At 41.5% G+C, this 13,448-nt stretch overlaps 1 protein-coding gene across 2 annotated transcripts in view; it reads left to right on the plus strand.

Moving 5' to 3' along the window:
- The first annotated feature begins 452 nt into the window (after positions 1-452).
- LOC311104221 (SPRY domain-containing SOCS box protein 3-like) overlaps positions 453-13,448 on the plus strand; it is a 35,718-nt gene continuing 22,722 nt past the window's right edge. The window contains exons 1-2 of one of the 2 annotated variants that reach the window (XM_084145959.1): positions 453-651; positions 5,042-5,180. In XM_084145959.1, the coding sequence (XP_084002085.1) occupies positions 5,055-5,180 (126 nt within the window). In that variant the 5' untranslated portion in view covers positions 453-651; positions 5,042-5,054. The remainder of the gene's footprint in view (positions 652-5,041; positions 5,181-13,448) is intronic. The other variant, XM_084145960.1, reaches the window with a different exon arrangement.

Genomic DNA, 13,448 nt, shown 5'->3' on the forward strand with positions numbered 1-13,448 from the left:
CGTGTATGTGACAAATACAATTTGATTTGATTTATAAAAAAATATTTGCTTTGAAGTTGGGAAGAAACTGCTTCTCCAATAGAAATCCCGGATCACACTTGTAGGCGATGTCATGGCAACGTTGGCTATCTAAACGCATGCGTAGAAACACCGAATCGGGTCTAACGGTCGTCTCGCGCCAAACTGCGCATGTGTAGGCCGTCAAATCAAATCATTCCTTAGATAGAAATAAATTTGACGAAAATGAACACGTGTCAGTTTCTCACTTTCATGACGTTGGAATAATAACATGTTGAACTACTTAAAACATTGGCTCGAATCCAGGTTGTGCCTTTAGGTTTTGAGAAAATTAACAACTAAGGAATATTCTTTCACGTATCTCATTGAAGTCTCAAACCTCGGCCTGGTCTGCTTGGCAAGCGTTCCCGGAAGTCTCGCGATGTTGCGCCTCTGGGTTTAGAAACTCTGTGATAGAGAGTGAGTTAAGCTAGTTGGTAGACTAGCATGTTAGTAAAGAAAGTACTTCGCTGCAAATGTTTGATAAAGATATTGGCCTATACAGTCCTGTGACATTTAACGAAGACGGAGGGCTTATTTTTAAGTGTCGGACAAGAAACGGACGACTGGCAAGCTGGTAACGTTACATTACAGGTAAATTAGCAATCGCGCTAACGCTATCTAGCCAGCCAACTGTAACTAGCTAGGTACTCGCAAGCTAGCTAACGTCAACAAAAACATGTTGTTGGAGAAAGGTTACAAACTGTATGTTCATGTAATTAGTTATGATGCATATTATTTCCTACATTTTTGCCATGATGTAAATGTTTAGTCCTTGACCAAGGAGGGACAGCTAGCCCGTTAACGTTAGTTAAATAGAAAAAGTGTTGCAGCACGCTAGGGCTGTTCGCGAGCCAGCTAGGCCCGAAACGTAGCGGACGAAATGCACGAGATGATTGATTGCATGATCTAATCAACAGCCTAGCCTACACATTTGCGTGGCTTAGCTATGAATGACATTGCTTAATCATAGTAGTCAAACGAGTTAAATCGACATCCATTTATGGAAAATGATCTGCCGAGTTTAAGGGCGAATTATCTTTTCTCTTGCCACATATTCAAATTCCTTTATTATGTCATAAGGCACAAGGGTTATGGTATATGGCCAATATACCATGGCCAAGGGCTGTTCTTATGCACGACACAACGCGGCATGCCTGGATACAGCCGTTAGCCATGGTATATTGGCCATATACCACAAACCCCCAGGGAGCCTTATTGCAATTATAAACTGGTTACCACTGTAATTAGAACAGTAAAAAGTAATGTTTTGTCATACCAGTGGTATATGGCCTGATATACCACGGCTTTCAGCCAATCAGCATTCAGTGCTCGAACAAGGTTTATACATGTAAATAAATTCCCTTTGCGCATATGCGTAACTATAGATAAATCCAATAGGAGAGTTTGAGTGATGAAAGTTGGACAGAGGATCTCGAAATCTCTGAGCAAGAAACACTTGGATGAACGTAAACTAATGTTAGGCTACAAACTGTTATAAAAGGCCCATTTGAGAGATTGACTTGTCATTTCAATAGGCATAGGCTACAGATTAAAATCAGGGTTTATGAATGTAATTACATTTTGCCATAGTTTGCTTAGCTAAAGTCAGGTATCCTATAGCCCCTGATAGGCCTACATGTAATTTCAGATAGTCTACAGTAGCCTAGGCAAGATGTAAACTGAACGATTTAGCAGCTTGCCTAGTTCAAATTAACAGACAAATGTATTCATTAGTAGCGAGGCGATTTCGCAAATAAGAAGTGCTTGTTTCCCAATAGCCTGCTGGAATAGGCTACTGATGATGGGGTCATCATTTCAATCATTGAATTAAATATTACTTATATGTATATGAACTGAATATGCTTGTCAACAACAGCCAGTGTTTATTTTTTTTAAATTTGTTTTACCTGTAGCCTAATCTGACAACTGTTTGTTTTTGTATTTATTATGGGTCCCCATTAGCTGCTGCCAATGGGGTTCCAGCAAAATTAAGGCAGTTTATACAATTTTAAAAACATTACAATACATTCACAGATTTCACAACACACTGTGTGCCCTCAGGCCCCTACTCCACCACTACCACATATCTACAGTACAGAATCCATGTGTACGTCTGTGTATAGTGCGTATGTTATCGTGTGTGTGTGTGTGTGTGTGTGTGTGTGTGTGTGTATGCATGTGTCTGTGCCTATGTTTGTGTTGCTTCAGTCTCCGCTGTTCCATAAGGTGTTTTTAATGTTTTTCTAATGTGTTCATAATAACACAAGGCTACAACAACAAACTGTAGTCATAGGCTATTTATTAAATTGGTTTGCCAGCTCCAGGTAGGCTACACAAATGGCACAAATTGATTTGCAATGACTCCAGTGATATCGTCATTTCAACATATTTATTGTATCAAATGGTAGCCTACAATGGCATATACATTAATAGGCTACTTGATGGCCAACAGAGGCAAATGTATAATTCTCCACATTTAGCCTAATGTCAGTTTCATTGAGGACTTTTCCCCATAAAAAGAACCACGTGAGGGAGTACCATAACTTCCATTTCAAATTTCCACTCGGGTAGCTCCCAAGAACTGAGCATGTATAAAGTACTTTGCTTGATACCTTTTCTTTAAGCAGGCAACATTAGAATGCAGTTTTAACCTCAGAGCGAATCTATGTAATGCGCTCTAGTGCGCCCAAAGTCGTTTTCCCAGTGCTTTTGTAACCGGTTCTGTACCGGTACCTTTCTGCTTTGTGTTCTGGTGAGGTGGAAAGGAAGGGAAGGCTCTGGACACAATTCTACAGGTTGTCTCTCTTTTAATGACTGCATGGAATGGATACAAATGCAAGGCAAACGTTAATGCTACCGTCTGGACTCATACACAAGTATATTTGCTTGACAAAAGATAGTGCAGAATGCCTGTGAGAAAATCGTCAGAAAACTGTACCTGAAAGAGACCGTCTCCCGCACCCAAAGCAAACTGTAGCTGGTCTAGCCTTGCAAAGTTGCACTCTAAAATTATCCCCATTCACGCTAATATATATTCCTACCAACAATAGTGCAACAACACTATATTGATGACGATATATAATATATATATGTATATTTTTTCATTTTAACATTTGCTAACATGTACAGTGGGGAGAACAAGTATTTGATACACTGCTGATTTTGCAGGTTTTCCTACTTACAAAGCATGTAGAGGTCTGTAATTTTGATCATAGGTACACTTCAACTGTGAGAGACGGAATCTAAAACAAAAATCCAGAAAATCACATTTGTATGATTTTTTAAGTAATTAATTTGCATTTTATTGCATGACATAAGTATTTGATCACCTACCAACCAGTAAGAATTCCGGCTCTCACAGACCTGTTAGTTTTTCTTTAAGAAGCCCTCCTGTTCTCCACTCATTACCTGTATTAACTGCACCTGTTTGAACTCGTTACCTGTATAAAAGACACCTGTCCACACACTCAATCAAACAGACTCCAACCTCTCCACAATGGCCAAAACCAGAGAGCTGTGTAAGGACATCAGGGATAAAATTGTAGACCTGCACAAGGCTGGGATGGGCTACAGGACAATAGGCAAGCAGCTTGGTGAGAAGGCAACAACTGTTGGCGCAATTATTAGAAAATGGAAGAAGTTCAAGATGACGGTCAATCACCCTCGGTCTGGGGCTCCATGCAAGATCTCACCTCGTGGGGCATCAATGATCATGAAGAAGGTGAGGGATCAGCCCAGAACTACACGGCAGGACCTGGTCAATGACCTGAAGAGAGCTGGGACCACAGTCTCAAAGAAAACCATTAGTAACACACTACGCCGTCATGGATTAAAATCCTGCAGCGCACACAAGGTCCCCCGTGCTCAAGCCAGCGCATGTCCAGGCCCGTCTGAAGTTTGCCAATGACCATCTGGATGATCCAGAGGAGGAATGGGAGAAGGTCATGTGGTCTGATGAGACAAAAATAGAGCTTTTTGGTCTAAACTCCACTCGCCGTGTTTGGAGGAAGAAGAAGGATGAGTACAACCCCAAGAACACCATCCCAACCGTGAAGCATGGAGGTGGAAACATCATTCTTTGGGGATGCTTTTCTGCAAATGGGACAGGACGACTGCACCGTATTGAGGGGAGGATGGATGGGGCCATGTATCGCGAGATCTTGGCCAACAACCTCCTTCCCCTCAGTAAGAGCATTGAAGATGGGTCGTGGCTGGGTCTTCCAGCATGACAACGACCCAAAACACACAGCCAGGGCAACTAAGGAGTGGCTCCGTAAGAAGCATCTCAAGGTCCTGGAGTGGCCTAGCCAGTCTCCAGACCTGAACCCAATAGAACATCTTTGGAGGGAGCTGAAAGTCCGTATTGCCCAGCGACAGCCCCGAAACCTGAAGGATCTGGAGAAGGTCTGTATGGAGGAGTGGGCCAAAATCCCTGCTGCAGTGTGTGCAAACCTGGTCAAGACCTACAGGAAACGTATGATCTCTGTAATTGCAAACAATGGTTTCTGTACCAATGACTCTTAAGTGTAATGTAATGGAACTGAAATTCATGATCAAGGGCTAGGAATCAGTAGGCCTGTCCATATAGGAAAGGGAGAATGGACAAAGGGGCCAGGGTTCCGGTCTAGAAGCTGCTCCTGCCAAAGGTGCTTCAACAAAGTACTGAGTAAAGGGTCTGAATACTTATTTAAATGTGAAGTTATTTTATTTATTGCTTTGTCATTATGGGGTAAAGATTGATGAGGGGGAAAAAACGTAAATCAATTTTAGAATAAGGCTGTAATGTAATAAAATGTGGAAAAAGTCAAGGGGTCTGAATACTTTCCAAATGCGCTGTATATCACATTTGCCTACATTGTAAAAATGTCAACGTCTGTAGCTCATAGGGCTCTGGTTAAAATTAATGTGCCGAATATGGTGTCATTTTGGACGCAACCTTTGTCCATCCAACCCTGACTCTCCTGACTCCTCCATCCCCCAGGTGTCCTGCTGCGATGTCAAGGCGGAGCAGAAACAGCCGGGCGTGGCGTTACGTGTGGAGTGGAATACGGCGAGACGCTGATTCCCGGGCGCTGGTACTGTCCTCAGAGAGTGAGGAGTGGGGCTACGAACGCTTACAGGTAAGCGTTCGTAGCCCCCCACACTTGATCTCTCTCTATTGTCGAGAACTGTTCTATAATTTAACGTTTTTTGTTTCTGTCTTTTCTATGTCTTTGTCTACATGTTTATTTATGTTTACAGCAAGCAAGGGGAAGATATCAGAACAGGGACATTGGGGAATAATAACATATTGTACGGGATATATTTGTACTGTAGTGACGCAGTTTCTAAAGTAATACAAGGTCTCTTTCATGATCATGTGAAACGTCAATTGCTATGGAACTGCTGGGATGTATTTTTCTATGAAAATGATGTTAAAGGTAATTATGATGCAACTATGATGGTGATACGATATGGATTACGATTATCATCCTGAATATTAAGGCTATACTCACTTCATGTTACACACACAGACACTCAACCATGCAAATTGTCTGGGTTATTATTTACTTGGACATCACACATTATAGTCTTACTCTTACCCAGACATCATACACACTCACTAAATCACATCCAATATCATACACATCAACCTACAGTGGGGAAAGAAAGTATTTAGTCAGCCACCAATTGTGCAAGTTCTCCTACTTAAAAAGATGAGAGAGGCCTGTAATTTTCATCATAGGTACACGTCAACTATGACAGACAAAATGAGATTTTTTTTCTCCAGAAAATCACATTATAGGATTTTTTATGAATTTATTTGCAAATGATGGTGGAAAATAAGTATTTGGTCAATAACAAAAGTTTCTCAATACTTTTATATACCCTTTTTTGGCAATGACACAGGTCAAACGTTTTCTGTAAGTCTTCACAAGGTTTTCACACACTGTTGCTGGTATTTTGGCCCATTCCTACATGCAGATCTCCTCTAGAGCAGTGATGTTTTGGGGCTGTCGCTGGGCAACACGGACTTTCAACTCCCTCCAAAGATTTTCTATGGGGTTGAGATCTGGAGACTGGCTAGGCCACTCCAGGACCTTGAAATGCTTCTTACGAAGCCACTCCTTCGTTGCCCGGGCGGTGTGTTTGGGATCATTGTCATGCTGAAAGACCCAGCCACGTTTCATCTTCAATGCCCTTGCTGATGGAAGGAGGTTTTCACTCAAAATCTCACAATACATGGCCCCATTCATTCTTTCCTTTACACGGATCAGTCGTCCTGGTCCCTTTGCAGAAAAACAGCCCCAAAGCATGATGTTTCCACCCCCATGCTTCACAGTAGGTATGGTGTTCTTTGGATGCAACTCAGCATTCTTTGTCCTCCAAACACGACGAGTTGAGTTTTTACCAAAAAGTTCTATTTTGGTTTCATCTGACCATATGACATTCTCCCAATCCTCTTCTGGATCATCCAAATGCACTCTAGCAAACTTCAGACGGGCCTGGACATGTACTGGCTTAAGCAGGGGGACACGTCTGGCACTGCAGGATTTGAGTCCCTGGCGGCGTAGTGTGTTACTGATGGTAGGCTTTGTTATTTTGGTCCCAGCTCTCTGCAGGTCATTCACTAGGTCCCCCCGTGTGGTTCTGGGATTTTTGCTCACCGTTCTTGTGATCATTTTGACCCCACGGGGTGAGATCTTGCGTGGAGCCCCGGATCGAGGGAGATTATCAGTGGTCTTGTATGTCTTCCATTTCCTAATAATTGCTCCCACAGTTGATTTCTTCAAACCAAGCTGCTTACCTATTGCAGATTCAGTCTTCCCAGCCTGGTGCAGGTCTACAATTTTGTTTCTGGTGTCCTTTGACAGCTTTTTGGTCTTGGCCATAGTGGAGTTTGGAGTGTGACTGTTTGAGGTTGTGGACAGGTGTCTTTTATACTGATAACAAGTTCAAACAGGTGCCATTAATACAGGTAACCAGTGGAGGACAGAGGAGCCTCTTAAAGAAGAAGTTACAGGTCTGTGAGAGCCAGAAATCTTGCTTGTTTGTAGGTGAACAAATACTTATTTTCCACCATAATTTGCAAATAAATTCATTAAAAATCCTACAATGTGATTTTCTGGGGAAAAAAATCTCAATTTGTCTGTCATAATTGACGTGTACCTATGATGAAAATTACAGGCCTCATCTTTTTAAGTGGGAGAACTTGCACAATTGGTGGCTGACTAAATACTTTTTTTCCCCACTGTACTCAGATTTACTACACACAATATCTTGACTCAATTTTCTAACATCTGTAGCATTAGCTAACAGGCAAATAGGAAAGTGACCGTCAAAATACCTCTTATGGCAGTAACTTTACAAGCACTAATTATGGTCAATTTAGACTGAGAATAATATCTAGTTATGGTAAGGGGTGAAATAAGTATAGCCAGTTATAGTTGTAACGGTTTAGCAGATTATTTAAAAAAATCAGTCATTACGTGGTTAAAATAAAAGGAATGTAACGTATACTGTTTACAGGAAACTATTTCTACATCCTTAGATTAAGTTGTGTGGAAAAAGGAATGGGGTGGTGAAATAATTTTCTGTCATGGACAAAGGAACTCAAAAGGTGTGATGATATTAATTAACACATTTCGATCTGAATGTGCAAATTGTCAGGAATGATTCGCAAGGAAGGTGGATCTTTTTGAATATGAAAGTGGATGAAAAACTGATTTGGCTCATTAATCTATATGGTCCAAATCAGGATGATCCATACTTCTTCGAAAATATTCATACCAATTTATTGAATTTACAGGCAACAAATGATCACATCGTTATGGTGGGAGACTATAACACAGTACCTCAATGGACCGTAAAGTGAATCACTCTACAAACTATCATCAACGTGCCCTTAAGGAAATCACAAATATTATGGACACATTAGAAATAGTGGATATTTGGAGACTAAAAACCGCCGTCGTAGTGAGATATACAGTGGGGGAAAAAAGTATTTAGTCAGCCACCAATTGTGCAAGTTCTCCCACTTAAAAAGATGAGAGAGGCCTGTAATTTTCATCATAGGTACACGTCAACTATGACAGACAAAATGAGGAAAAAAATTCCAGAAAATCACATTGTAGGATTTTTTATGAATTTATTTGCAGATTATGGTGGAAAATAAGTATTTGGTCAATAACAAAAGTTTCTCAATACTTTGTTATATACCCTTTGTTGGCAATGACACAGGTCAAACGTTTTCTGTAAGTCTTCACAAGGTTTTCACACACTGTTGCTGGTATTTTGGCCCATTCCTCCATGCAGATCTCCTCTAGAGCAGTGATGTTTTGGGGCTGTCGCTGGGCAACACAGACTTTCAACTCCCTCCAAAAATGTTCTATGGGGTTGAGATCTGGAGACTGGCTAGGCCACTCCAGGACCTTGAAATGCTTCTTACGAAGCCACTCCTTCGTTGCCCGGGCGGTGTGTTTGGGATCATTGTCATGCTGAAAGACCCAGTCACGTTTAATCTTCAATGCCCTTGCTGATGGAAGGAGGTTTTCACTCAAAATCTCACGATACATGGCCCCATTCATTCTTTCCTTTACACGGATCAGTCGTCCTGGTCCCGTTGCAGAAAAACAGCCCCAAAGCATGATGTTTCCACCCCCATGCTTCACAGTAGGTATGGTGTTCTTTGGATGCAACTCAGCATTCTTTGTCCTCCAAACACGACGAGTTGAGTTTTTACCAAAAAGTTCTATTTTGGTTTCATCTGACCATATGACATTCTCCCAATCCTCTTCTGGATCATCCAAATGCACTCTAGCAAACTTCAGACGGGCCTGGACATGTACTGGCTTAAGCAGGGGGACACGTCTGGCACTGCAGGATTTGAGTCCCTGGCGGCGTAGTGTGTTACTGATGGTAGGCTTTGTTACTTTGGTCCCAGCTCTCTGCAGGTCATTCACTAGGTCCCCCCGTGTGGTTCTGGAATTTTTGCTCACCGTTCTTGTGATCATTTTGACCCCACGGGGTGAGATCTTGCGTGGAGCCCCAGATCGAGGGAGATTATCAGTGGTCTTGTATGTCTTCCATTTCCTAATAATTGCTCCCACAGTTGATTTCTTCAAACCAAGCTGCTTACCTATTGCAGATTCAGTCTTCCCAGCCTGGTGCAGGTCTACAATTTTGTTTCTGGTGTCCTTTGACAGCTCTTTGGTCTTGGCCATAGTGGAGTTTGGAGTGTGACTGTTTGAGGTTGTGGACAGGTGTCTTTTATACTGATAACAAGTTCAAACAGGTGCCATTAATACAGGTAACGAGTGGAGGACAGAGGAGCCTCTTAAAGAAGAAGTTACAGGTCTGTGAGAGCCAGAAATCTTGCTTGTTTGTAGGTGACCAAATACTTATTTTCCACCATAATTTGCAAATAAATTCATTAAAAATCCTACAATATGATTTTCTGGATTTTTTTTTCTCAATTTGTCTGTCATAGTTGACGTGTACCTATGATGAAAATTACAGGCCTCTCTCATCTTTTTGAGTGGGAGAACTTGCACAATTGGTGGCTGACTAAATACTTTTTTTCCCCACTGTACATGGAGGAGACTTAATCAAGCTAGTCATCTTGACTACTTTCTTGTCTCTTTCTCTCTTGCATCAAATGTTTAAAACGTTTTAATAGGAGACAGAATGCGATCGGATCAACATCTAATTGGCCTTCACATAACTTTTATAGAATGTCCACGTGGACGGGGATATTGGAAATGTAATCAAAGTTTACTGGAAGACAATTTATTTTTAACTAAGACAAAATAATTTATAAATGAATTTTTCCAGTACAATATAGGTTCAGCAAATCCCCTTATTGTTTGGATACCTTTTTAAATGTACTTTCAGAGGTCATTCAATTCAATATTCATCAATAATTTAAAAAAGCACTTTCTGGCTAAAGAGACAAGACTAACAAGGGAAATACATGAGCTAATAAATTCAGCAAAAAAAGAAACGTCCCTTTTTCAGGACCTTGTCTTTCAAAGATAATTCGTAAAAATCCAAATAACTTCACAGATCTTCATTGTAAAGGGTTTAAACACTGTTTCCCATGCGTGTTCAATGAACCATAAACAATTAATGAACATGCACCTTTGGAACGGTCGTTAAGACACTAACAGCTTACAGACGGTAGGCAATTAACGTCACAGTTATGAAAACTTAGGACACTAAAGAGGCCTTTCTACTGACTCTGGAAAAACACCAAAAGAAAGAAGCCCAGGGTCCCTGCTCATCTGCGTGAACGTGCCTTAGGCATGCAGCAAGGAGGCATGAGGACTGCAGATGTGGCCAGGGCAATAAATTGCCATGTCCGTACTGTGAGACGCCTAAGACAGCGCTACAGGGAGACAGGACGGACAGCTGATCGTCCTGGCAGTGGCAGACCACGTGTAACAACACCTGCACAGGATCGGTACATCCGAACATCACACCTGCAGGACAGGTACAGGATGGCAACAACAACTGCCAGAGTTACACCAGGAACGCACAATCCCTCCATCATTGCTCAGACTGTCCGCAATAGGCTGAGCGAGGCTGGACTGAGGGTTTGTAGGCCTGTTGTAAGGCAGGTCCTTACCAGACATCACCGGCAACAACGTTGCCTATGGGCACAAACCCACTGTCGCTGGACCAGACAGGACTGGCAAAAAGTGCTCTTCACTGACGAGTCGCGGTTTTGTCTCACCAGGGGTGATGGTCGGATTCGCGTTTATTGTCGAAGGAATGAGCGTTACACCGAGGCCTGTACTGTGGAGCGGGATCGATTTTGGAGGTGGATGGTCTGTGGCGGTGTGTCACAGCATCATCGAACTGAGCTTGTTGTCATTGCAGGCAATCTCAACGCTGTGTGTTACAGGGAAGACATCCTCCTCCCTCATGTGGTACCCTTCCTGCAGGCTCATCCTGACATGACCCTCCAGCATGACAATGCCACCAGCCATACTGCTCGTTCTGTGCGTGATTTCCTGCAAGACAGGAATGTCAGTGTTCTGCCATGGCCAGCGAAGAGCCCGGATCTCAATCCCATTGAGCACATGTGGGACCTGTTGGATCGGAGGGTGAGGGCTAGGGCCATTCCCCCCAGAAATGTACGGGAACTTGCAGGTGCCTTGGTGGAAGTGTGGGGTAACATCTCACAGCAAGAACTGGCAAATCTGGTGCAGTCCATGAGGAGGAGATGCACTGCAGTACTTAATGCAGCTGGTGTCCACACCAGATACTGACTGTTACTTTTGATTTTGACTCCCCCCTTTGTTCAGGGATACATTATTTAATTTATGTTAGTCACATCTCTGTGGAACTTGATCAGTTTAAGTCTCAGTTGTTGAATCTTATGTTCATACAAATATTTACACATAAAACAAAATAAACGCAATTGACAGTGAGGACGTTTCTTTTTTTGCTGAGTTTAGTACAGGTAGATAGCAATAAAAACGATACTGCAGAGATACAAAAAAAGTTGGAGGAAAAACAAAAAGAACTGAAGGAACTTATTCAAGAACGATCTAAGGTAATCTATTACAAAAAGAAAGCAAACTGGATGGAATATGGAGAAAAATGCACCAACTTCTTTCTGAATCTCCAACACAGGAACGCTAATAAAAGGAATTTACAGAAACTTGTTACTGAAGACGGAGTCATCTATGATTCTCCAAATTATATTTTAAAAGCTAAATATTTTAAGCAGATGTTCTCTTTTCCGTCTCATCCTCACCCACTGAATGACGATTACAGTAAGGAATTGTTTCCAAATAAATATAAAAAAAGGAAAATCAACAAATGTACAGAAAGATAAGTGCGAAGGCCAAATTAGAGGAATAACTTTTTGAGGTTATTCAATCCTTTCAGTGTGGAAAAACTCTAGGGCTTGATGGCATACCGGTAGAGGTATATCAAGCCTTTTTTGATGTACTCACAGCTCCATTGTTTGCTTGTTTTAACTACTCCTATTGGAATGGTAGTCTGTCAGGTACTCAGCAGGAAGGTCTGATTTCACGATTATTAAAACAAGACCCAGATGGCAAATAGACTGGATCTTTATATCTTAAAAACTGTAGGCCTCTTACACTTCAATGTTGCGATGCAAAAATACTAGCGAAATGCATAGCACTCAGAATGAAAAAGGTTTTACCAGGTATTGTTCATACTGATCAGACAGGTTTTTCACATGGATGATACATTGGAGATAATATACAACAACTACTAGAAATAATAGAACATCATGAAACATCTAAGAAGCCAGGCCTGGTATTTATAGCGGATTTTGAAAAGGCCTTTGATAAAGTAAGACTGGATTTTATTTATAAATGATTGGATTTTTTCAATTTCGGTGATTCTCTTATAAAATGGGTAAAAGTAATGTATAGTAACCCCAGGTGTAAATAGCGGCTACTTCTGAGTTTTTAATTGTCAAGAGGAGTTAAACAAGGGTGTCCGCTGTCACCATATCTATTTGTTATGGCCATCGAAACGCTAGCTATTAAAATCAGATCAAATAACAACAGAGGATTAGAAATCCAAGGCTTAAAAAAAAGGTGTCCATGTATGCCAACGACTCAAGTTTTATTAAGTCTGCATGATAGACCCCTGCAATGTCTCATTGAAGATCTAGATAATGTTTCTGGACTCTCTGGACTAAAACCTAATTATGATGAAGTGTACAATATTACGTATTGGATCTTTCAAAAATACAACTTTTACATTACCCTGCAGTTTACCTATAAAATGGGCTGATGGTGAAGTAGACATACTTGGTATTCATATCACAAAATATATAAATGAGCTCTCTACAATGAATTTCAATAGAACACTTGTAAAAATAGAAAAGGTCCTGCAACCATGGAGAGGTAAATACCTGTCTATTTATGGAAAATTGCCCTGATTTATTTCCTTAGTCATCTCAGTTTACTTATGGCACTGCCTACTCCTGATGATTCGTTTTTCAAATCATATGAGCAAAAAATATTTTGCTTTGACCTCCCGAGTGGCGCAGTGGTCTAAGGCACTGCATTGCAGTGCTAGCTGTGCCACTAGAGATCCTGGTTCGAATCCAGGCTCTGTCCTAGCCGGCCGCGACCGGGAGACCCATGGGGCGGCGCACAATTGGCCCAGCGTCGTCCAGGGTAGGGGAGAGAATGGCCGGCAGGGATGTAGCTCAGTTGGTAGAGCATGGCGTTTGCAACGCCAGGGTTGTGGGTTCGATTCCCACGGGGGGCCAGTATGAAAAATAGCCACTGTATATAATGAATATGAATTGGGTGGGTTGAGATTATTAAATATAAAAGCCCTTAACATCTCAAAGCATCACTTATTCAAAAGTTTTACTTGAACCCTAAATGGTTCTCAAGTAGATTACTAAG

Source organism: Coregonus lavaretus (assembly GCF_964263955.1).
Source record: "Coregonus lavaretus genome assembly, chromosome: 28".
In the NCBI taxonomy this organism is placed as follows: Eukaryota; Metazoa; Chordata; class Actinopteri; order Salmoniformes; family Salmonidae; genus Coregonus; species Coregonus lavaretus.